The sequence below is a fragment of the Rissa tridactyla genome, chromosome 2, assembly GCF_028500815.1.
Source record: "Rissa tridactyla isolate bRisTri1 chromosome 2, bRisTri1.patW.cur.20221130, whole genome shotgun sequence".
NCBI classification, from domain to species: Eukaryota; Metazoa; Chordata; class Aves; order Charadriiformes; family Laridae; genus Rissa; species Rissa tridactyla.
In genome coordinates, this window is record NC_071467.1 from 66,505,520 (window position 1) to 66,532,050 (window position 26,531).

Sequence of the window (26,531 nt, forward strand, 5' to 3'; positions counted from 1 at the left end):
ATCTGTTCCATTATGTTTGCTTATTGCTTATATCTAAAGAAAAAAAAAAATAGAAACCCCACAGTAACTACTTCAAGAATGGCATGCAACAACCAGATGCGAACACTGAGTGGTGGGAGACTATTTCTCATTATATGAAGTTGACAAACAGCAAACCAAAGACGAACGGTCAAACGACAGGAGGGAGAATCTTAGAAGTATCGCTATCTTACTAGTGATTTTCTGAAAGGCATTCCTGAAAAGAATGAAAAGTAATATGACGGGGCAAAAATAATTTTAAATTCTAATAACTCAGACTGGCTGCCCTGAGAACAAGCATGGATGCACTCATCAAAAAACATTTGAGATAATGGCCCTTCTTTAGGCATAAGACTGACAGATCTAGAGATCACAGATTTACAATATTTGATTATTCTCTTGCAGCCAAGGTTCCTTACACAATCACAGGATACCTAATCGGGAAGTGAAAGAGAGGAAAGTCGTGTGTACTCCTGCACATCACAAATACTCTCCCCCACCCCCAAATTTTTTTTTTCTGTAAACATATTGCAAGAGGCATTACTGACTGACAACAAGTTTTGTTCACACAAATGAAACATTTTCTGCCTTGATACATCCTCTCAGTTTCTCCGCTATTCTTCACAACATCCAATTCAAAAAACCCTCAGGGTACCTGTATGTGGTATAACCCATGCAAATTCCTGATCTCTCAACTATGGGTAGTTGCTCTCTGCACTCACATTAATGCCCAGTCATTTTAAGTTGGTTAGTGCTGGCACATTAAACACTGCAGAAAGCATCTATAATTGTATTTTATTATGCTGCTTAAAAAGGGAATCACTCACTCCCAGAAGAGTCTTCTTCCTCCACAGAAGATCTTTTAATATTTTTAAATATTGCTGTAAATCTGTGTAACAAGGAGAAATCTGAAACACTAAGGCTAGGAGGAGTTCTCTCCCCCTTCCTCCTATCCTTCTCTCAGTGTTTTTATCTATTAAGGTCTAGTGCCTTCAGTTATGCCACACTGAAAGTATTGAAGTCCATTCAATTACATTATATACAACTCATTAACATAATTCCAATAATGAAGCCATGCAATCAACAAATTTTAAAACTTACCCAAAGGCAGACAGGAATACACAATCATCATGCAAAATATTCGCTACTCTTTCAAAGGTCCTGTAATTGTCAGAGTCCTTCTGCTCAAAGTATCCAACAATATTTCTTCTGCTGCGCTGTAAAAACAAAGGTTAAATTATAATTTACCTAAAGTTATCAAAAACTATCATTGCTCCCTAAGGATATTAAATACAGAGATGCCATTCATTCAACAGTCAGTAACTGTGCAGAAGTTACTTCTTTTCTGCCTTTTCAATATTGAGAAGCATCCTTGTGAATATTTTTCCAGTAAGGAATATCAGAAGTATCTTATCAAATACAACATATGATTCTTTTCAAATGATTAAAAGTAAAATAATAATTTGGTAGTGGAGTTATTGTAACAAAATGAATGCAGTTGAAAGTGATTATATTGGAATAATTTGTAATGCTAGAAATGATCCATTTTTTCTACTCAGTCTAAAAACAAAAAAAAAAAGCACTCACAACGTTTCTGAATGGAAAAAAGTAAATATGTACTTCAAATACATTATGTTTCACCAGTTCGACCTTAAAAAAAAACCCTAAAAATATGTATTTAGAAGGAGTAAAATCTAAAGACTTACATCAAGAGAACTAATTTCTTCCAAATCCTGGACCTCCCGAATAGGGTTACTCTTCTGCTGCCTGATATAATCTGCTATTGCTGTCACAGATCTCTGGCCCCTGTATTCTCTCTTCATCATCATTCCATTCCGGAAGAGTTTCAGAGTTGGATATTTGCTTATCCTGTATCTCTGCGCTATATCCGCTAAAAAAAGAAATTAAGAAAATGAAACTGAAACCCTGCAAATGCAGAAATACACTGAACGTGGTATCTTATACATGTATATGTGCGTATGTAAGTGGAATCTCTGAACCCGCAGTTCTGCATCTTTAAACAAGAATTATATTTAAAAAAAACCAAAACAACAATCAAGCACCGCCATAGGTGAGAGAATGGATAGCAGCTACAGTATTTCTCACATATACTGATCTTCATAAAGAAGTCATGACCAAAATCTAGGGTAAGTAAACACTCAACTTTGTCTGCTATAGACATTTAGTACACTTCCTACAAACAACTAGGAAAACCAATTTAAGAGCATAACAAGAACATGAGAATCTTAAAAACTTGCCAAATCTCAAGTTAATTAATCCACATGAGAAAATTTTACTAAAACAAATCATCTCCTATTTTTCTTGAAACTAGGATTATCATCTCAATTACGGTGCTGGAAATGTAATTGTCATGTCTTAAATTTTATAGAACATGAACCCTGTGCAAAACATTTCTTGAAGCCTATGAAGGCCAGAAGACTGCTTCAAGACCATTCTTCATTCACATCTGTACATGCAGCCAAGCTTTCTTCTAGACTTGGACCACACAGAGCTTCATAGCAACATGTATTTGATTTCATCTAGCATAAGAGCACTAGCTATTTTCACCTTTATATAACAGGTCAGCTATTTAACTGTATGTTATTTATTCACGAGACTTACAAATGTAAAGAAAAATAAAAAATGGAAAGCGGTTTTGCAGTAAAATTAAAAGAGCAAAGAAGGAAGTCAAGCAGAATCAATAAAGCCCAGTTTCCCATGAAAGCGCATCTTGTGCTCCTTATCTTCAACCACTACTAAGGCAAAAATCTGGTTCTTCACTATGCCCCACCAGAGTACTTCATGTGCCCCTTTGTCCCTCTCCCATTTCGGTTAATCGCCGGGATACAGCAAGTTGCAACAGGTGTCACAGCTGGTTCCCAGCTATGCATTGACGGGGAAAATTATACATAACCAGCAAGGGGTTCAGGGCACACTGAGCAGGATCCATCAGCCTTCAGTTTTTACAGTGACCTTTCCTACAGTGCAGAAATTGGTTTGGTGCATCTCCAGTATCCAGCAACCGCTTTAATCAAATTTCATAAGTAGTTAATAGCTTTGAATGTTCTTCCCTCTTTCAGATGTGGTTGAAGTTCAGCAAAAAGCTTCAAGGACTTTTTATGGGGAAGTACTGGAGAAACAAGTTAACCAGATACACTTTGGATTCTTAGGAAAACAAGACTAAAAACAAATAAAGACAAAGCATGTAATGCTATGTAGATTTCCGCAAGCACTTCCCTTTTGCTTTGTTTAGTTATGCCCTCCTGTTCACTCTTCCCCAGGAAATACATCTAGAAACAAAAAAATCTCCCAGGCCCTGTGAAAACTGAGTGTTACAGGATGGGATGCAGTTTACCTAAACCTCAATCCTGTTTGTACTTAAATCCAACTAAATCCCTAAATACGAGCAATCTGCCCACTTTCCAGCGCTGCTTGATCCTCTGAGGTGACTCATTCCAGTCAACCGCACCCACCCCACTTCCCCTTCTTCCTTTCTCTCTCAAGGAAAGGGTGAGACCATGAACTTCAATGGACCGATTTGCCCTCTGGAGACAGAGAAGCTTAATCCAGTCAACAGAGAGAGGAAGGCATTGAAAGTGTGGGCTGAACACGTGCCCTGTTAGTTTTCACTGACTCCTTAGAAGTTCAAGGGTATGCTTCAGGTGACCTGGACTGGCCCACAGCAGGAAGGCAACCAAATGAGGGTCCATCAGCGTTATCTGGCACAGTACTGAATGATGTAAAAACTAATCCCTTCTGAGAAGAATGTCCTTTCTTCTCAATTACATATTTACCACAAAGCAGATTTGCTTTCTGTCTTACACTTACTCTTTCCTAAAGAGAATAGAGACAGAAGTCATGCGAAAACTATTATTTAGAGGCAGTTGTCATGAGCAAACTCCTGAAACTGGGCAGGTAACACATACACCTCAGTTGCAAAACAAAACTAAAACCCTGCGCACCTGGAAATAAGTCATTCCCCTGTGGAACTGCATCCATAACTGTCCTCCAGCACATAAAGCTCTCCGCCTCCTTCTGACTTTTATGACATAACAAAAAATCTGGATTCCCTGCTGCCTGGGGAACTCTCAGTGAAGCCATCAGTAGTTTTAATTGCTGCTAAAACACTACTAATCACTTGCAGCTTTAGATACTGAAAACAATCTTTGTATCAGCTGCGCAACTTAAAGGAGTCCAAGACCTGAAAACAAAACATGCACAGCAAAGGAATAAGAAACATATCTACTCCACAAAAATGTTCTTTAACATCCCTCAAACCAATAAGCTTAAAAGCATCACTAGCTAAGCCCATTTCCTAACAAGCCTCGCATCACTATAAAATATCACAGAATATCAATTTTGACTAAGAAAGGACTTGACCTGTTTCCTAAGAAACTCTTCTGGGATATTTAATGCACTAATTACAGTTAAAATTAAAGGTAAGACATTTTATGTCCTCAATTTGGAGTACTTTTATTTCAAATTTCTCAAGGGAAGATGCCAATATATGCAACAGTAATAACTATTAGATCAATAGTTTTTTCTTCCTTTAAATTCCATCGTTTTTTAGTTAAAGTACCTAAGAGCTGCCTACAAGAAGGTGGCAAGTATCACGGGGAGGAATCACTTTATATTTGCTTGGTGGAAGACAAACAACATCAGCAACCAGGCATTTGCTGCCCTTCTCTTCTGTTGATAGAAGGACCTTAGGTCTGACAGTACATCAGTCTATCAAAACTTGACCGGAGACAAGGAGCACTACATACCAAGGTTTTGCAGAAATGCACTGAGATTAAAGACTGTTATTGTTACAGAACTTCACAGCAAGAGAACACCAAAACTACACTTTTTCTTGGTCTTGCAACATGGATTTTTTTCCTTTAGGTTATTTCCACAGTCATAGAAGGATGCACAGGTTGCAGAATGGGCATTTCAGGGGGTCTTGAAAGTTCTCCAAAAGGGTGATTGCAGTTGCTAGGGATGTGAATCCTCATCAAGCGCCGAAGTTGCGTAAAAAAATTAATGGTAATAAAATGCCCACTGTCAAGACTGAATTCAAACATTATTTCATAAGTCAGAACTTGCATGCTCTTTACAAATTACATTGAGATTCCATGAATATTGGTATTTGAACTAATACAGAGAGATGACAGTTCTACACAAGTAAGTATTTGAAAACCATCTTTTTACAAAATATAAAATGCAAGTACATGAAAAATTGTTTGAATTCATTCAAAAGTCAAATAGAGTAAACCTTAAATGCTTCATTAAGCCCTGGCATTTGATACAGGTAGAGTTAGCATAAGCAGAGCAACTACAAAATTATATTCCTTTTAAATGGAAATACACAATGCAAATACATGGAATATTGTTTGAACTCATTCATAGATCCCATTAGTTATAGTAAATCCTAAATTAAATTTAAAAATCTTTCCAGACATTCTTGTGGCCCGTTTTCTGATGAAAAGAGATATTTGAAACCGATAAGGGTAACACACTTAAAGAAAAAAAAAGTCTCCCAGCAACAACTTTACATTTTTTTGGGGTACTAAGGTACCTAAAAGGTACAAACCTTGAGTTTGTATTTGGCCCAATTAATCATTATATCACAAGCCTAGTGTCTATGACACCAGAACAGTTTCACACTAGTTATGATAGGAAGCTACTGCCATACTTGATGATCTCATCTTCTACAGATCAGAAATTTCAAGCAAAGCAATGACTGTTGAATACAGATGATTCTCTCCTCTTCATTTCGCATGTATACCTGTTGGCATCCAACCATTTCTAAACTGCCCAGGCTATTTTCTACCATTCATTCCACACAGTCTAAGAGGAAAGTCTTTACAGTCACTCACAGTCACACTTCACAGTCACTTCACACTTCACAGATGAGCTATATTGATACTTCTCCTGAACTACTAAAGAGAAAGCAAAGCTGCCTCTTACAATAGCAGCTTTTATTGTTGTTTTGAAAGAAACTTTTACATGAAGTGTGACATTTACACTCATGACAGTCTCCCACACTGTCTTCTTAGTAAGCTTCTCCAAGAAAGCATCCTTTACGAGCTACCATTTGTGATCCATATCTTTATCATCTCTCTTGCATTGTTAGCCTTTTCTCTGTTGTCTGAGCATCATTTGTTCCTCTATTCAAAGGAATGCCAAACCCCATTTTTTGAGGGTGTGTCAGGCTTTTCACATGGCCTATATATGCACTGCCTAAACCAGAGCTTCAAGTAAACATCCAGCCCATGACCTGATTCCCAGATGGCTTCAGACTTGATTGCTCTAGCTTAACACCACAACACACTGTCCAGAGACTTCAGCTAGTATATCCGATCACACCACTGAGAATTTCATGTCCACTGTCACTAAATGAAAATTAAATATACAATGACGAATAAGTTGAAACACTGCTTCAAGACACACTATATCAAAGCAGGCTCCCACTCACAATGTAGTTAAGAAGGTTTTTTTCCCACTGAAGGACCAGCAATATTTACAAGTGTCAGGGTACCACCCCACCATTAACTCAGTCCACTGTCTTAGTCTTGTAGGGTCATAATTCATACCACCACCAAACAGATATTTATATTTTAAGTCTACAGGACTGGCTCTTGAAAAATGTGTCCACCCTAAATGCCCATCTCATAAGGCACCACGTGAAGCAATTAACATGCCAAACAGAGGACTACAACAGCCTGAAAAATAAACTGGAAGAAAATCCAAGTTCCAAAACTCAAACCCTATAAAAATAATTTCTGAAAATACTTGTAGTGTCACTTTTTCTAAGGAAGGTCTTCATGGTGTCTGAGGAAGAGCTAGCACAAACCCAAGCTACTGCATTTTCATTTTTACATGATGCTTATAGGAGTTGCATAGCTATATAGATATATATAAATTCAAGATATATATGTATATATCTTGAAATTACAAGATTAATAGTAATATTTTTTTTTTGTGTCAAATATCTTAACTCTTCCTCACAATACCTTCCATCTCAAAGGTAGCAAATTCCTTCAGCTGTATATTTGAAGCTGGGACTACCAAATGAGTAGTCCGTTTGCTCATTTGAGATCAATCACATCTTTTGAAGTCCCTCAGGCTACCTGCCAGGGCACACCACAGATAAGAAATGAAATCTGTCTTTGATAGGTACTTTTCATTTTAAATTCACACTCTCTTTCTCAAGTTCACTTAAAAGGCCTTTTTGCCTCCTACTTTCCTACACGCAGCACTACATTCACCTTATCGTTAAGTATTTCATACTACAGCATTAATTCTCCCCAGTTAAATTACTCCTCTCATGACACTTGTACACAAACTTAAGATCTAGGGATATTAATAGGAAGCAGAATTAGGAAGGACACTGGGAGACCATCTAAACTAGGCATCCTGTGCCTGATGACTGTGATACTGGTGACTTGTATGCTGGACCAAAACAGGTACAAGAATATCAATCAACGTTCTACATCAAACTCAGTTACTAAGAAGCTGTGAAACAGCAAATCTAGACCACCTTCTGCTGCAAAGGAGCATTCACAACAGCCATGCCTCCTCTTAGCAGGGCCTCATCAGTAGGTATCCCATAACCTTTTCTGACAGGCTACCAAAATGGCTCTCCTGAGGAGAGCCATCAACAACCTCTCCGAATCCCTTCCACTTTTTATTTTATCCAAAGATAACTCTTTCAGACCGGTATTTTTTTTCAGGCAAAGTGGCAGGAATGCAACTAAATCCTCATCCTTGTTTACAGTTTCATTTATAGTTCATTTATGGACCTCCGAGTTATTTTGCTTACCAAAGGCACAGTAGCAATACAATCTAAGTAACTCTCTGAAGATTAACATTAACACGCATTACCAGAATGGCCAGGTCAGGGAGATCAGGAGCTCACTGTACTGAACGAGAGTACCACTCATGGATGTTTTGAAAGAAACAAGAGTTCCCCGAACAGTCTGTCTAGCAAAGCACCTCTCAACACCCTACCGGAGAGAACTTGTTTTCTGTTTGGAAGCAAAGAGATTTATTCAAAGCAGCTATTATTTTTTATTTTTTAACTCAGAAACCAAAGAAAATAAGGGTGCAGTGGAATTAAAAACCCAATATGTATTTTAGTTTATAAGAATTCTGTACCGCAACTCCTAATACTGAATTCATATAAATTGTTCAAAATACAAACACTCCTCCAGCAACACAAGTTCTTCTATATTGCAGTATTTACTCAGAGAGAACAGAAACATAGGAAATCCATGTTACTAAGTAAGTTTCTAACATTGCTGCTAAACACACAGGCTAAAAAACCCACAAAACACCCCCATAAGCAAGCAAAAAAAAAAAAGAAACACAGCAAAACAAAATCTTGCAGTAGTGTACATGCAGAAAGATCTTCTCTATAATTTTATATGGAAGGTCACTTTTACTAGGTATTACACTTAGAATTGAGGTGGGTAATTTTTAAGATAAGTGAATTAGTAAATTGAACACACCAAAACCACCAAAAATTTTAACAGCAAACAATGTAGTGGAACTTAGATATTTACAAGTTATAAAAGGATGAGGTCTTGGAAATTGAAAGAGTACCTGCTTCAAAAGATTTACCTTTAGTGTATGTTCCACACCATCTTATAAACAGCCTGATGACTTAACTTACACATTTCAGTTATAATTATCTTCCACAATATTATAAACTGATGTAAAATACAACATACACAGAGGCTTAATACAGTGTTAATATTTAGATTTTGTATTTAAGGACATTGGGGCCTATCACTTTCCAGAAAAAACATCTTTATATTGGCTATAAAAGCAGACAGAATGATGGTTTTGTCATTAAGCATCAAACATTTGGCAGTGCATCAATAATTCTCTTTAATTTGCTTTACCCTCAGAAGCTGGTGTGAGCTGTTGGGCGCTGCAGTGTGCTTCAATAATAGTGCATTAAATGGAAAGTATCTATGCCTGGCTGACCATTCTGAAAGCTGTTTTTGAGTGGCCTGAAATCAGCTATTTGGATTCCCTACAGAGTCTTGGCTTCAAAAAGAAACAGATCATTTGTAATGCAAATAATCCACCATCTCTACAACATCATCCTAATAGTGAACTACTAGTGGTATGAAATCTGCAGGCATAACAAACCCCCAAATATTGACATAAACCTTCTAGTGTTGCTAAAATATGTAAACACATACAAAAATATAAAGGGAAAAAACAGAAAAAAAGATAATAACAATCTTGACTCCAACATTAAGTAAACTACTACAGCAGACCCAAGCTGGATAATATAGTAACATCCATCCTCTTATTAAAGAGCTGCTATTTACACACATTAAAATCAAAGTTAAAATACCTAAAACTTCAGGACATACCCAAGAACCATGTGCCAGGAAACGTACCATTGCTTACAACCCAGCAAATAAACTCTATAAATAAGGAATAACATTGACATATACACCTTTGCTATTTTAATTCAAAACGGCAATGCAAATTGAGGAAAATATTTGTCATTATAGGATTTTATTTTTAATTCTCACATTTTGCAGCCTCTGCAGCAGAAGTCATGCTCATCTACTTCTTAAATTAAAGACACAAAAAGTAAATACAGAGAACTCATGGTGTTCCATGAATAATAAGAAGACTGACCAAAACTCTTGGCTGCCTCATAGTACTTAGCTCACTACACCTGCTCCCAGGGGAAAGAAGATAATCTCTGCTGTAGCATCTCCTCCGCTACCCAGGCCTTAGCTCTCCGTAACAAGCTCTGATGAGCTCAATTCAATGAGCATATAAGAAGACCAAGCAACAAGCTCCTGAATTGTTTCAAGTACTGGGAGGGGTAGAGAGGGAAGGAGGGTGGAATTTTCTCAGGCAACAAAAGTGAAAGAATATATACAAAAGTATATGCAAAAGTGATTTCAAGTATGTAGAGTGACTGGTTTAATAAGCTAATACAAAACCAATCAGAATGTCTGACACAACTGCATTTATTTTCTACAACTGCAGTGGTAAAAGATTAAGAGTAGTTTATTCATATAGATCCTGCAGTAGATCTCAGAACAAAGATAGACAAAAAGCTCAATAAGAAAACTTCAGCAAAGTCTGCATATCAGGCTTTCCCTTCAATATACTCCTCCAAAGGATTTCATTGCCTTACTCGAAAATTAACTTTTAGGGATGGTAAATTTGAATACTTAATGCTATGTTTTTGGTTAAGATCTCCCAAGCACACACCATATAGAAAGAAGCTGCAAATGTAGTTAAGTATTTGAGATCTGGGAAGGCATTCCAGGTCTAATCAAAACAAAAAAAACCCCACCGCCCCAAAACAAACAAAAACCCCCAATCCCCCAAAAATCCATGATTTCAGGAAGGAAGCAGAAAAACATTCACTTAAGAGACATTATAACGAGAATGAAAAAAAAAATACTATTGGACTTATAAATCAAGGAGACTAAATCTTATCTTATGAAGATGCTGCTCTGGAAACGCTTCAGGCAGTTACTACCCAAGTGCACCGTTCTCACTGTATTCAAGGCAGTAGAAGTGATCTGCTCAGAGGAGATTCTACAACCATGTACCTAATGTAACTGCTCTTCAAGAACACGTACGTTCAAACTTTTTTGTCAGTTTCCCAACACGTCCCTAGCACTCCAACGTAGGAAGACAGATGAATGCTTCAAAGCTGCTCATGTATCCTAAGCAAATACTGTTGTGTCTCGTTTCCAGCTGAGGCTATAAAGGGGGTCCAATATCCCCGCAATTCAAAGATTTCATCCCAGAGTCATTTAAGTTTCCCATGGTCATGAACTGGTCTTACCCATCTTTGGGAAGGGACAAAACAGAATCTCCTTGGCCACTCCTGACAGTTTGAAGAATCGGTTTCTCTTACATTCCAGAAACTGGATAGTTGATACTGTTTGCTCCCTTAATATTTTATTGGGTTTTTTTACGCTTGAGATCTTTCCAAATCACAAGACAGGGACTCTTATTGCTGCGCAACTACATGCATGCATACAAAACAGAGCACAAGATGGTGCCAGTGGAAGATGCTCAAGTGGACTTACTGACTTTTAAATCTGCAAGTAAGAACCAAGACACTTCAAGCTACGGATTTTCATTATAGGGAAAAATCCTCTCTAACACCAAAAAAAGTTAGATTGACAAAATGGGAAAGAAAAAGGTAAATTATATCAGTTACTTTTCACAGATATGCAATTGACTTTTTTCTGTCCTATGAGGTTCTCTCTTTACATCTTTTTAATAGAGTACTAAAACAAAACTATTAGCTCAATGATAAGTCCCAGGGAAATGCTACAGATACAAACTAGTAACTCTGTACAGTGATTCCTCAAATTTCCAACTGTGATTCTCCTTACAAATTGACACTTTTGTAAAGCCCAAATATTATAATCACTATTGGTTGGAACTGAATTTCTGCTGGGATCTGAAGCCACTTGCAACTGGTACTACTCTTTGGGAATCACAAGCCACTGTAAAGAAACTATGTCTGCAAGTGCTGTTCTTCCAGAAGCATAAAACAGAAAAGTTGGATCTTGTAAAGCACCATAATAAAAGTCTCAGTACTATCCATTTGTCTTTCAATGCCTAGCAGATGTTCCTTACATTTTATTTAGTATAGGATCAAAAAGCAACTTTTGGGATTAATACTGGCATAAAATGAGTAAGTTTTGGCATATCATTTTCATGTATTTCTGGGTGGGGGGAGAACCTAGACGAGCAACCATTTGTTGGCATGTATACAAATAGCAAAGCAGAGAAGCTCTGATCCCCTCTCCTGGCTGTGCAAAAGTCAACTTGCAGTCCACCATGAGTCCTAGTTGGAGGAAGACCTGAACAGATCATCTTGATACTGACGATGCAGGGTTACCCCTCCCTTTTCTTGTCTCTGAAGACCTGCACATTTTGTAGCTGTGGTGCTTCTCTGACCCCTCAATAAGCCAATTAAGTTTATAATCCCAGCTCTTTTTCCACCATTAAATAAGACAGGCTGAATGGATATAAGTGCATGTTTATGGATGCAGTGAGAAAGCAACACTGGAGATTGCCCTGACAAATTTGGAAGAACATCAGGTTCGCTGATCTACGGAAGCAACTCTGGGCTAAACGACGAGGCAGGTCCAACTACCTTTAAGTTGCTGTCTAGTATATTCTTCAATACAATGAGTAACTTACTGGCAGGATAGCACAGAAAAACCTAAATCAGGGTTTACTTACAATGCTGATCACAGTCTACTCTAGCAAACACAACTTGATTCTTATCTGGATATTCTTCCTTAATTACATTAGAAGCTTCCTCAAAAATGGGATGCAGCATTTGGCTGAAGCGGCACCTGCGGATAGAACACAAAATTACAACTTCAAAATACTAATTTAAAATATTTTAATTGATGACTCAGGGAATATTTCAATCTTTGAAGGAAAAAGAAAAAAAGAAAGAAAATCTATTGGAAAAGATACTTTTAATCATCCCAGTAACTGGATAAAAATATGTTCAAAAGTAACTTGAATAATTCAGGAAGGAAAAAAAAAAATCATTCCAAAAGAATATATCGTTCAAGATGTGCCCCCCTGATTTGTCTGCTTAAGAAACACCATTAATCAATTATAAGCCTTTAGGAAACATATTCCATTCAGAAAGTAGGTTCTTCATTTTTTTCTACCTGAATTATCCCTGGGTAGGTATTTTTACTTGGATTGTTGAGATTCAAGTATTCGGCAACAATCACCCTCAAGAAATATCACAGAGATAACTTTATTAGGGTCAACAATATAAGTTATAATATTGCTTATTATATTATTACTCAAGTTTGGTAGAATTTGAACAGACTGCTACTCCAGCACTATGAACAAAGAGAATCCCATGGGTCCCTTCTTCCAGTGATGTCAGATTTGGAAAAAAATAATCTCTTTCTGCCCACAAAGAAGGCTGTAGGATTGTAAAGATGCTTTGGTGGCTTTGGGGAGTTTAGGGTAACATTAGTGCACAAGCCCATTATTAATATGTCAACAAAATTATTTTATATTCTGTTCTTCTAAACACATGGCAGAATTTTAAATTGAAGACATAGAATGGCACTGTAGAAGTTGTCAGAACGAGACCTCATGGAACAGACTTGCAATAAAACAGCCTGCACTGAAGCCGTGCTTAAACAGCGATAGCCTGGGGACGCTGTTATGTCTACAACAGCAAACATTCAAGTGAAGAGGAAGGTTTTGCTCTCAAAATACAAACGGGCTTAAGGTCATTTTCTGAAAGAAACCTGACTCCAGGCAGCCCATGTATGCTACACATTTATGTAGTATACATACACTGCATATGCCGTCCTCTTCCCTCATTCTTCTCCACCCTCACAGCAGAGTATCCACATCAGTGAAACTGATCTGTTCTCATTCAAAGGTCACGTTACATCGTAGGCTGGCAGTACGCTACATTGAAGGGTTATTACTGAATGCCTACATGTAATGATTATAATAAAGGCTGTAGTGTTTTAAAATTATGGCCTAGTATAACGTGAATCAACTTGCAAACACATGCAAATCTTTAAATTCAAAGCAAGCCTATTCTAGAGAGGATTTGGTGGGGATTTGCAGTGGGCGTTTGCAGGAAGAGCTGTGCTGATAAGGTCCTAAAACAGGACGCTTGTTACCTTGCTATAGCAAGGTATTTTAAATATTTATTTTTTTTTAAATTATTTTAAAATATTGGTATCTTCCCTCTATCACATAAGTATCAGAACATGGATTTTTAGTCTCCTGCAGTTCGTCTTTTGCAAAACCCAAAAGCGATATTTTTCAGTGGCAACACTGACCCCAAATTTCACTGTATTAAATTTACTCTCCATAGGTTTGCTTTCGTTGGTTATCTTTAATAAAACCTTTTGAAGTAGTCCATTATCTACCAGGTATCTGCAGATCACGAACTGAAAACAACCATCTTATGTTTCATTATTTATTTTAAAAGGGAGCCTTTATAGCATAATCCTATACAGAACAGGTAAGAGTTTAGACTTAGTTTCTTACTTAACAAGTTATTTAGTTGTACTATCATTATAAAGAAGGATATTTCAAACAAGTTGCTTCGTAAATGAATGCAATCTCTCTAAAGAAAAATTCTGCTGGTTTAAACGTGCCTAGTATCAATTTAGTCTGTGGTAGCAAATGAACAGATACAAACTAATTATCTATAAAATGACAGGTATATACAAAGGTTATTAAACTGATATAGATTGATATAATGTCTATTTTTACACAAAGTTTAAATGAAGGCATTAAAAACATCTTTACTGAGAACTTCATTCTATATGAAAAGACTGGGTATGAATTTTTCAAAATCACTTCTAAAAAACAATTAAAATTAGCCTGCTACTAGTTGAGTGAATTATCAGTAAAAGCAAAGTGTAAATTTTTCACGTAAAGCTCTGTGCGCTCACTGTTTCGAGGCCATACAGACTGACAGACTTAGACATATAATGGGATGTGAACGAAGTGAAAGGAATCGAAGTCTTATCACCTACACAACCTTTGATTCTGAAGGCCAACGTTTTATGCTCACAAAGCAAAACAGCAGGGAGAGGAATATTTGAAGTGCAGTGCTTCAGTTTATATATTGCTTTACATCATAAAGCTGTTTACATCCAAGATTACTTTAATCAAGGAAGGCAGAAACTTACTTATTTTTCTAATCTAGTTTTTCCATATTAATTTGCATGTACAATTTTATTTTATCTGAATACTTTTCTAGTTTCTTCCTCGCTAGAGGTTCTTTTAAAAATATTAACGATGGAACAGAACAGAACATTTAAAATTACTTCTTACACAATAAAAAAGGGGAATGTTTAAATTAATTCTAATGATGATTTTGTATGCAAGATGGTTTTTTTTTTAAAAAACACATAATTTCAAGTAAACAGGTCCCTCTAAATAGGTGTCTCATAGTATCTAACCAGTCTGGCCCCAAACTCTTTCCTTTTCCAGTTGCTCAGATTTCATCCCTCAATTATAATTTCTCTAGTTCTCCACTTGAAGCGTCTTCCAGATTAGAGAAGGTTTTGATTTTTAGTGTGATTTCAAGCCTTTTTCTTTCTAGCACACACGCATTGTACCAACATAGAAGAAAACGGAAAAATGGAATATTTTGGACTATTCTATGTTAAGGAGTTAAGACTTGCTATGAGGAAACAAGAAAAAACAAATCAATTACATAGCATGTTATTCCATACTACTATAGAAGCCTTTTTCCACTGATAGGAGCCCTGAATGAAACAAAAGATGGCAGAACAGCAGAAGGGGAAGTAATCAGGACATAAAAACCCCAGGAGATAATAGTTTGAAAGCAACATACCACTGCATTCTCAATTAGAAAACTATAGCCAAACATGACAGTTTTCAAAAGACAGTAGTTTAAACATGGAAAAAAACCCAAAAAACAACTTTATAACTTACCAATCAGCATAAAAATTAACTAAAGCAACATCTGCATTGTCTGAGAGGAAAGAAAAAGAAAAAACCCAATGTCACAACGTGAGGCAAACTTCTTAGTGCTTTTGTCTGAGATTATAAATACATGCACAAAAACTACAAAAGCAAATATTTCTAGATTATTCAGCATAAAGCTTAGTCTGATTGCTAGAAAACTGCTAGGATAAATCTTATCTGAAATATAATCTATATCAAATGGGAAAGTGATGAAAGAGGCCTTCAGTCAAATATTTTAATGACTTTATTGATATATTAGACATTAAAAATGTCAATACTTAAGGTATTAAGACACAAAAGTAGTAAATAAGTGACACACAAGACAGAGTAATTCTGGATTTAAAATTAAGTCACTCCAAGCCAGAAGTTGTACTCTATTATATCTTTTAAGCATTATCTAAATTATTCATAAGTATTAAAAAACAGTTAAAAGCTGAAATCAACTATTTAGGTTAGAAGAATGACCAACACGCAGCCTGCCTGTGCAGCTTGCTCTGGTCAGTCCTTAACCTGCCTTATTTGCTAAGAAGGTGGATACTAAGGCAAAAGGTTTTGGGATCTTCAGTCCCCATAAAAGAAAAACGCTAAGGAACACTCAAAAAAAAATGCAGTACTATAGGGATATATATAATGAGGTAGTGAAATAATGCTCCTATACACTAGAATAAATTGTGGTCTTTACACAATGTAACAGCCATGCGGTAAATTGTTTTTTATTAGTAGTGGTGGCCTACACGTTAAAAAAACAACACACACACCTTGAAATAAACACTGGAACTACAGAATATCAGCCACAGCTTTATAAAGCAGAAATGTTGCTAAACAAATTTGCACTATTGACCAAGTTACAAAGGAGATACAAGTGAATATTAAGATGTTGAAAGCCTGAAAAAGACAACGTGCTGGAAAAGACAACTCTTGAGAAGGCTGGAAAAAAACTACAGTTTTGATTAAAATTATGGCTTTAAGATTTTCATTATCAGCAAGGAATGCAAGCACAGAAAATTCAGGGTTACCTCCAAGGCATAAAGTATTTGTTGAAAGTTTTAGACGTATTTACTTGGTATATATTCCCTTTTATGAGTAACATTTTACAAAAGGATTTTGTATTTTCAACTGTATAAATGGTATTTGCAAACGGATCACCTAATGATACATTTACTACACAAAGAAATCCTGCAATAGTAGGCAGATTGTAGTGCAGACCTAAATAAAAGAACAGAAAGATTTTTTTTCTGAATATATTTGAAACAATGTAATAACTTTTCTGCGAAAACGAGATACAGGCAAATTGCATTCTTTTCAGACAAAAAGGTTTCGGATAAGGAATAAACATCTGTTTAATTTATGAGTTGCCTTTCTATGAACCACCAGGATCAGGACGATGCTTAACATGAGGAAAAACATAGCTGAACAAGCAAGATACTTAAAGCCCATCACTATGGGTTTCCATTGCTGCTATTTTTGGGGGGAACTTTTAAAATGCTCTCTTGACAGGTTTTAGTTATGTCGTCAAGCATTCCCAGCTGCAAACAAGATACCAGGTATTTTTCCTCAACACTTCAAATCCTAATTGAGATTACAACGATGTAATTTGTTAGGTGATACATTAGTTCAGACAGCTAATTTTGATCATAGGCATTTAATACTTCTCTGCCATTTGCAATTCATATTTTCAAAGCTAAGGTATGCATATTCATTTAATAACGTTGCAAGATTCACACACGTAAGTGAATGCAGACATACAAAGAAAAAAAAAATTCAAAATACTCACTTAAAATGTCATCTATATTTCCACTATCTAGACTTGTTATTTCACTTCTTGTTGGATTAAAAAGCCAAGACACCTAAAAAGAGAATGCAAACCAGTAAGGTATGTAAAGTTTCAGCAATAAAGTAGTTACATATCCATGATTTTAAATGTTGCCGTTCAAAAGCTGGAGAAGAACAGTAAAATAATTGTAATTCAGTCAATGCACTTCAGAAGACAGCAGTACTACAAATACACAAATAAACGCTATTTACAGATAAAACTTACTTTCACAGTTAAAGCAGAATTGGCTATGTATTCACATGATTCTCTATTACGTTGGCAGAAATGTTACAGGTAAATTTTGTACCTTTAAGAATAACTTCTATTCATAAATTCACTCTGAAGAAAGAATTGAAACCCCCACTTTAGCCACCTAACAATCTCACACAGCCCAGAAGGCTGTGGGCACAGCGGTTTCACTCAGAGACAAGTCATTCCTTCTGTCCCTTACAGGGCTTTTCTGGCTAAAAAGTTTCTCATCAGGTAAAGCTTGCAATTGCCTCCATTTTTATTGCTGCTTTAGAAAACCATTTCAGCATAGCTAACTCAACTAAGCTACAGTCTTCTGTCTCCTTCTGTATTTTTCCCTTGATGCTGCTTCAGTCCCAGCACACGATCAGCATATCAGACTGCAAAACCTGAGACACCATATCAGCCAGATCATTCAATTACAAAGCAATGCACGCATTATTCTTAATGCGACTACCACAGCGATAACGCAGTTTTACAGAAGAGCACTCCCATATTGGCTGCAAAAGACGCAATTCCTTTATCTCAAAATGCAGGGGGGAAAAGGCAGGAAAAGTCACTGGTCTACCCCAGGTGAGAGAGATACCAGTGAGTTACAACTTATTTCTTTTGAGAGAGATAAGCGTGCAAGCGTTTGAGCGGGACAATACAGATTCTGGTCTGGGATCTGAATGTTCCCATCCGGAGCAACCTGGTGAGAAAGCCAGCACTTCTCTAAGCAAGGCCAGGGCTTGGACCACACACTCTGCTGAGATGCCTTCCAGCCTCATTTTCCATGAATCTATGGTTCCATTCATGGTTTCCATGATTCAGCTGACAGAGATTGCAGGAAAGGGAAAGGAAGGTTTTTTGGTAGAGAACTGACAGGAATGCACAGGTCAAGGAGCCAGGTAGAGACTGGCAATTCCCAATGATACCTGAAGAATTAGTCCTTGAACTGAGATGTGGTGGCACATGACATACACACCGTCAACATTCCCGGAGCCTTAATTTACTCCTTGCACCTCCAAAGAAAATATGTCTATGGCTAGAGAGGCAGAGCTGATGGCTGCTTTTACCAAAGACACCAAGGAAAAATGTAGCTGGAAGCATAAAGAGCATCCAAATAATGTCACATGGAGCAACTGGATACAAGGATCTAATGATACAAGGATCTCTCTATGGAAGAGACCAAGACCTATCCTGGACCTATACTAGAACCATGACTACAAGCTGCAATTCCCCAGGGCACACTCATCTTTGACACTGGTTACAATTTCTCAAAAGCCTAATTCAATGTCAAATATCAAGTTTTCGAACATTTGTTGCAAGTGTATATCAAATATTGGCCTCTCAAAAACATCAGCCATGCGGTGGACGCCTGCTTTAATTAAGGCTAGCTTCAAAATTGTGGGAGACTTCTGCGGTGAGACACTATCATAGCTTGCCAACTATCACTGTAAATGACACATAGGGGAGACTTGCAGAATCCTTTTCAATTCCTTCTGGTTTATGGATACTAAACACTTTCCAGTGAAGATACTGATCCTTTCATATCTCCCATATGGAGGCCACTGGGTAGCATATACACCCCATCTTACACTACAGGCCGAAAACGCACTAGCCATTGTAATACAAAGTAAGTACCAGTGCTTCTCACTTGGTAATTGGATGACATATTTTTTATATTATATGCAAGTCTAAGATCTGTGGTGGGGTTTCCACAGCCTTCCTGCAGCAATTAAACTGCCTGACACAGATGTCTGAATTGTGGCTTTAAGATGACTGTACAGAAACAAAACTAACGGTTGAGCTTCAAGGTCCATAGTCGAAACTAACAGCATAACGACACACAGTCTGCCAAAAATATACCTGATTAAGCAACCTATGCAACGCGCAAGTTGTGGCAGGCCAGTATTGGGGAAGTTCCTTTGAAGATGCTGGTGCTGCTGACTGCTGAGCAGCAAGAAGGGATGACCCTGCCTCCAGTCTTTGCAGAGAGAAGCTACATAACCTGAGTCCACATCGGTCATATTACCCGCAGATGAGTGACAGCAACTATCAGCGCAGATACCTCCCCATCATGCACGGGATGACGACTTCCATGGTGTTGCCATGGGGAGGTGCTGGTAGTAGTAGCTACATTTGTAGTAATTTGTCAGTTAATGAGCTGGCACTTTTTTTGTTTGTACGCACAGGCTGTTTTGTTGCAAGTGTTACATTAGGCATAACTTGTCTACAACTGAAGCAGTAGCCATGATTAACAACAACAGTTGGAATATTGCTCTACGCAATAAAGGACAGTATAACACAACATTCATTTAGTTGGCCGTCATCCGATCCTTCCCACAGGTTGTTGCAAACTCATCCAAGTTCCAAGGCTTCAGCTGCCCTGCAAGGTCTCAGGAACCTCTGATTGTACCCTTGAAGACCACTGAACTACTTATCCTGCTTGTAATCTTGGGACAATGCTTGTTTAAACAGAAAATCCACACGAGCCTTTAAAAAACAGGAACTTTTTAGCTGCTGCACACAGCTCTGCATCAGCATTAATACTCGGAAAGAATTTCCACAGTAGGTCTTGGTGAAACTATTTTCACAGGAGCTCAGCAGTCCGTAGCATCTAAACATACCAAACAGGTAAGGTACCAATTTCTAAAACCCACATGGCTTTTTCTAATACAATTTTACAGCACCAACACAAGTCTTATCCACCACGATAAATTACACATAAATTAAACATTACCTAGATAAGCATATTATTTGCAATCAGGCAACCGGCTATGGTGTTCAGCAGATATACTTAAATAGATCAGGAACTGTAGTTTCATTTGTAGATTGCTACAATACACCTTAACTTGCAATGCAAATATTTAACTGCAAAATCAAAGCATAGGGCTTAGTAACCAATAAAATCATCTACTAGATTGTGCTATGTGCAGAAAAAGCAAATTAAAACTAATACTTCTTTATAGTATGAATAAAATTTTTTATTGCTTTCTTAACTCCTATTGTGGAAAAATGTGGTGCAAGCTGCATGTACTGAAATAAAGACTCCAAATGTCTTCATATATTGAAGGAGAAAATGAAATTAAGCTGTACATCCTGTTGCCCCTTTATATTAAACAGTAGTGGAAAAATATTGAGACTGAGAATGTCTTTACCCAAAAGTTGCACAAAACCTGAGGTAACGGAAACACTTTTTCCACTAGAGGTATAAAAAATTCTATTTTGTCAAAATATATTCATAATCATGTTCTTAAACATTTTATACTGACTAAATAATTGTGGGTGCCAAAACCTTCACAGTAAGTAGATAGACTCAAGGGAAAAAAAGCATTCCTTGAAGAAATGTCAATAAATATGCAAGATTCACTTCAGCTGAAGCTTTCATAAAGGTATAATGCCTGTAAGGAAGAAAACACATTCTTTTGACCCAGTAATCTTCCTGTCCCATGAGATGCAAGAGGGTTTATGATATTACTGGTATTAATATTTAACATGAAGGAATACAAATTCTTATTTAAATTGCTAACAAGCCACACTGTTTTGAGAATATGTTCTGACCTTTGATGAGGCCTGTGCACAATACCCACGGGCAGGAAACAAGACATTTTTTAGGAAATAATTTCTGAATGTCAGCTACACACTTTATAAAACAGGTACTGAACATACGTTTTGAAAAGCATACTGGCTAAAAAAAAGGTTTCAGATTTTTTTTACTTTTACATGCAAACTTTGCATTCCACTGGCCTACATCAGAAGGACACGTGGATGACTTCTCACATTTGCAACTGGGGAAAAAGAAATAATAATTTTCCAACTGACCTCACAAGATATCTACAAAGTCACTGAAGAAAACATCTTGCAAAGATAATTCAAAAGGAAAATTGTGTATGTAAGTACACCTGAAAACAACTCAGGTTGCTGCCTTTATATTGGATAAAATTAGTTATATTTTTATATTTGTATTTTTTAAATGCTTAAACTACTAAAATCTGAAGGTAAAACTAAATAGTTATGAAAGAAGATTTCAAAAAAAATACAGATATAGTAAACATTAAAATACTAGAAACTTGAACGTGAAACTGCACAAGTTAGATAAACATGTTTATAACCTACTCACAAGTGCTTCACACTAGAAAAATGACAAAACAAACTACAGACTAAAATGAATGCAGAGAGCTTTCTATGCTTACAGAATGCATTGCTGAGGGGAAGAAGTCAGGAACTGAACAATGCATTCACAAAGATAAAATTTAGCTCATATAGGGGGAGGGAAGAGGAGGAAATGGCACATGTATTTTTACCGTTCTGGTCCTCAGAAACCGTCAAATAAAGTAGGAATATATCAGCTCAGGTTCCTGGGAGTTTCTGAAGATAACACTGCTCATGTTGTTACTGGGCAGTTTATTTAGTACCGAAATCCTAGTATTTCTGATCCAGTTTTGATCCTCACTTGAAGTTAGCAATTCACTTAGCCACTTCTGCCAGGAGCCAGTACTAATTGCTTCTGAGGAGTAACTACAAATTAGCTGACATTTATTCTGATATTTTCTAATGAAATACCTCAAGGCACTGCCCGAAAGACAACATTATCCTCCTCTGACACATGGTGCAAGGCTACACAAGCAGCTGTACACAAAACAAAATGCCCGGGCAAAACCTGTTCCGTTCACCTCCAAACAGCAGACCTCTGCCAGGCATCATATCTCCTTTCCAAAGATGAAATAAAAGCGCACCCAATTTCAACTTGTCTTCTGCTGACTGTTGCTGCTCAATTGCCACCCCGCACATGCAATCTGTGAAGCGCACTGCTTATTCAGCAGATGTAGGTCAATCTTTTGTCAACATTTTACTCTTACCAGTTAGCGCTGTTAGTTCTTTAATTGCTAACTGGACGGAGAGACAGGCCTACAGGTTTAGTGGTATTTCTTTTCCAAGTTTATCACACTTTACACACTACTTTCTTGCAGAAGAGTTTAACAGTTTAACTGTGCACAATCTTAAAACTACAAGAAAAGGAAAAAAGCCAGGTCTGCTGCATTTTAGTTCTTCACGTCTTTATGTTATATTTCACATAATGAAACAGAGGCCCTCATTTCCAGAGCAAACTATCTGAAGAATACAGAAAATCTATTCTTGGAGCATTATGATTTCTAATTAGTACCACACCTGCAAGGCAGTCAACAAGAACAGCCTTCATTTTCACTTGCTAAACTTTCCATTTACCTTTTCCCCCTGCTGGGAAATCCTGAAGGCACATGACTAAACGATCTTTCTCCTTTACCACAAAATCATTTTATGTTTGGCAACCAGCTCCAGCCGCCACCTAATCCAGATTGACGTGTCAAAGTTACTACCTGAAGTCCTAGCCCCACAGGACTCTGCGGCTGACTTTCAGTCCCCGAGTACCTTTTTCTTTATGCATGCCGCTAATCTGCTGCTGCTCTGAGGTCTGCATTAAACTCCTGGACAACAGGAAGCAGATGGGTTTACAGCCTGCTGTAAGATGATACAAATTGAAAGCAATCCCGGGAGACAGAAATGCCGAAGCTGACAGGCATTGGAAGAGCCCCTGAAGTTTGGCTTCAGAACCATCAATCAGGAGCATCTCACTGGCGGCGTTCCCAGAAGCCCTATAATGAACCACAAAGTTCAGAGCAGAGAGAGATAACAGTAAATAGAGAATGGTGGAGAAAAATTTAAAAAAGAACATCATTCACCTTCTCGGTGAGAGCAGTTCAACTCTTAATTGTCACTATTTGATTCCAGACTGTGCCTGATCATTTTCATAATTTTGACTAACTGCTGCCATCCCTGTTGATTAAGCAGGGTTTTTATTAGTTATGTAAGCTATTTTCATTATAAGACTATGAGAGAAAACTATATTAGCTAAAAAACTAACTAATGGTCACTTCTGAGCTATATTTAAATTCAAGCAATTTTTAAATGGCTACCAAATTGGTACCAAAAAACATCCTTTTGCTATTATTTTCTCACAAGAGTCATATCTTAAATTTAATGAGGGAATGGATTTAATTTAATAAATTTAATAAATGTAATCAGCTCAAAGGAAGCTACTGGAAATAGATTTAAGGACTGCAGTTACTAACTTCCATAAGAACAGAGACAAAAATATAACTACACTGAAATACAGATTTTTTTATATATATATAGAAAACTAAACTTATTTCTTTAGCCTTGATAGACAGGTCAATTTTATAATGATTTATCCAAACAATGCTACAACTGCACAGAGCTAGGCAGAGAGACCACCATATTAAAAAGAGGTAGCGCGATTTTTTTTCCTCCACATATCTTGTCATCTACTCCCATTTTAAGTGTCTGGTGTTAATACTTGGTGTAGGCACATGTATTACATGTACCATTACATTATACATGAAGAACTTTTTGCCAATGAAAACATTGGTAAAAAAAATAAAATTAAAAAAAAAAAATCACAATTTATAACAGTATCTTTGAAATTCCAAATTATATTGATTTGACACTCCAAATCAGGAAAAAATACCTCACAGGTCCTGTGAGGTATAAAAAAATACCTCACAGTTCCTACAACTCAACACACAAGCAAAGGGGTTGTAGGATTGTCGCGTATGACTGGGAAAGATTCCTAGCCACAGAGATCTCTCAATGGCCTGTTACCACAGCACCGAAGGTTCCCAGATAAATGGGTAAGTTAACCTCGCAACAGTTTGTGAACTATTATTAGAAGACACAAGAGGTTCATTCAAGAAAATCCACTGCAGAAATGAAAAGTAAACCGCATTATCACAACGTGCAGTTCAATGCATTGCACTTTTTCCATACAGCTATTAGTAGCAGAACCTTGTACCCAAACACAATTTTAAAGCTTAAGTCTCTGGGCACAAACCTATGGATCATTGTCTTTTATAAAAATCTTAGGGCTCAAAAAATGACAGAAGGCGTGTCTAAAAAAAATGTCACAGAGATGAGACCTGTAATTTATCTTCAATTGAACTATTTCTAATTTTCAGTTATTTCTCTTGGCCTGGAGGGAAAAGGGCAATCTCCCGTCAGGGCCATAACACACTGATTTCCCTGTCTTGAACATCCACTTAGAGGCAACACAGCCCATATACCTACAAAAGTTGTAAACAGGTGTCTGAACAACTGTATTACTTCATGAATGTTTAGAGTGCTCCACATCCTCAGAAATATAAGCCTACCCTAAAGCCTGTTTCACAGCTTTAAAGCCCTGAATTCAGGTCCTCAGGAAATTACTGGAAACTCTGAATCTTTGATACTAGAATTCCCCTGAAACTAGAATTCCCCTGAAAAAAAAAGGTATAATTTGTGCAGCTTTTTAGGAAAAAAAAGCTTTAGGGCAACCAAGATGATTGTAGGACTGGAGCACCTCCCTTACGAGGAAAGGCTGAAAGAGCTGGGACTCTTTAGCCTGGAGAAGAGAAGGTTGAGGGGGGACCTGATTAATGTTTACAAGTACCTAAAGGGTGGGTTGAAGGAGGACGGAGCCAGGCTCTTTTCAATGGTTCCCAGCGACAGGACAAGGGGCAATGGGCACAAGCTAGAACATAGGAAGTTCCGTTCAAATACACGGAAAAACTTCTTTACAGTGAGGGTGACAGAGCACTGGAACAGGCTGCCCAGGGAGGTTGTGGAGTCCCCTTCTCTGGAGATTTTCAAGACCCGCCTGGATGCAGCCCTGAGGGATGTGCTTTAGGCAACCCTGCTCTAGCAGGGGAGTTGGACTAGATGATCTCTAGAGGTCCCTTCCAACTCTGAAGATTCCGTGATTCCATGATTCCGTGAAACCCACAACCCCATGTTCTGATAACTCTTTCTCTCACATTGTCTACCAACTGCTCTGATTTTCTGGCAAGACCACAAGGATTCACTTTCGAATGAATAAAGCATTTAAAATACAAATGCAATCTCCGAAATGATTAGCACAAGTTAAGCAGCTGTTGCTGTATATGAAAGCCAGAAACCTCAGGTTTCTGAACTTGTTAAAGCTGTGATCCAGAAATAAAGGGTAGCTCGGTCTTGTCAAGGCTTTAATAAGGCCGGCTAAGTTTGCTGCCCATATTCAATGACTCAAGGAAAAAGGTCTGTGCTCTATTTTGGCCACTGATATTACACATAAAACCCATTACCAAAAAGACTCATCATAGAGAGTGTGTACTCTTAACTCCATTCCTCATGTCACAGATCACATATGTAGCCTTGAAATGCAAATCATTTCTCAGTATTTTCCTCTGCATTTTAAGAGAAGTCAGAACCATTTTTGCACTTAAAATATTTTGGAAATTATTTTGATGTGTAGCAATAGAGAAGAAATTGTGAGTCGTATCATATAAACAGTTGAGGCTAAATAGAAGGCTTATTAGGAACTGTGTTTTAAGAGCCACACAGATCGTTACAGAAAGCACCATACCGTCCCGTTACACACTATGATCTTCTACGGTCTTTCCTGTGCCCTTTATTCTAGTCTTTAGACACAGGGCCACCTCAGAACAAGAAATTAGAATTATTTATTTTAAATAACATATACATGTATGTTTTGTTCATTCTTGGACTTGCAATGAAAATGGATATTAAAATGAAGCCAAAACTTTTATGGTGTTCTGTGGAAGGAGTAGCCACAGAGTTCAGACTCTTCTTTAAAGCATAATCTTGGAGGAAGAAACTGGAAGCAGACATAGTGTTTCACAAGAAACAGTTATTTTCTATGTCACGTGAACGTCTGCTACCTTGGAATAATCTGCAAGATTGAACATATAAATGGATAACGGAATTTTCCGTATTTGCTCCCTACACCCATTCTACTGCTTTAAAAATAAAGCACAATTTCTATTTTAGTAGATTTTAATATATATTGAGATTAGTGTTCAACAAGACAAACTTATTTCAAGTGAAATGCTCAATTTCAACACCTACTCACTTTTGGCTGCTTATGTTTTTATAACCG

The 26,531-nt window shown here is 37.2% G+C and overlaps 1 protein-coding gene across 1 annotated transcript in view; it reads right to left on the reverse strand.

Moving 5' to 3' along the window:
* Positions 1 to 26,531, reverse strand: part of ERP44 (endoplasmic reticulum protein 44) — a 49,650-nt gene that overhangs the window by 11,627 nt on the left and 11,492 nt on the right. Inside the window, exons 2-6 of the mRNA XM_054190256.1 lie at positions 17,291 to 17,363; positions 15,484 to 15,523; positions 12,256 to 12,371; positions 1,725 to 1,909; positions 1,120 to 1,235 (exon numbers count right to left, since the gene is read on the reverse strand). Of these exons, the coding sequence (XP_054046231.1) occupies positions 1,120 to 1,235; positions 1,725 to 1,909; positions 12,256 to 12,371; positions 15,484 to 15,523; positions 17,291 to 17,363 (530 nt within the window). The remainder of the gene's footprint in view (positions 1 to 1,119; positions 1,236 to 1,724; positions 1,910 to 12,255; positions 12,372 to 15,483; positions 15,524 to 17,290; positions 17,364 to 26,531) is intronic.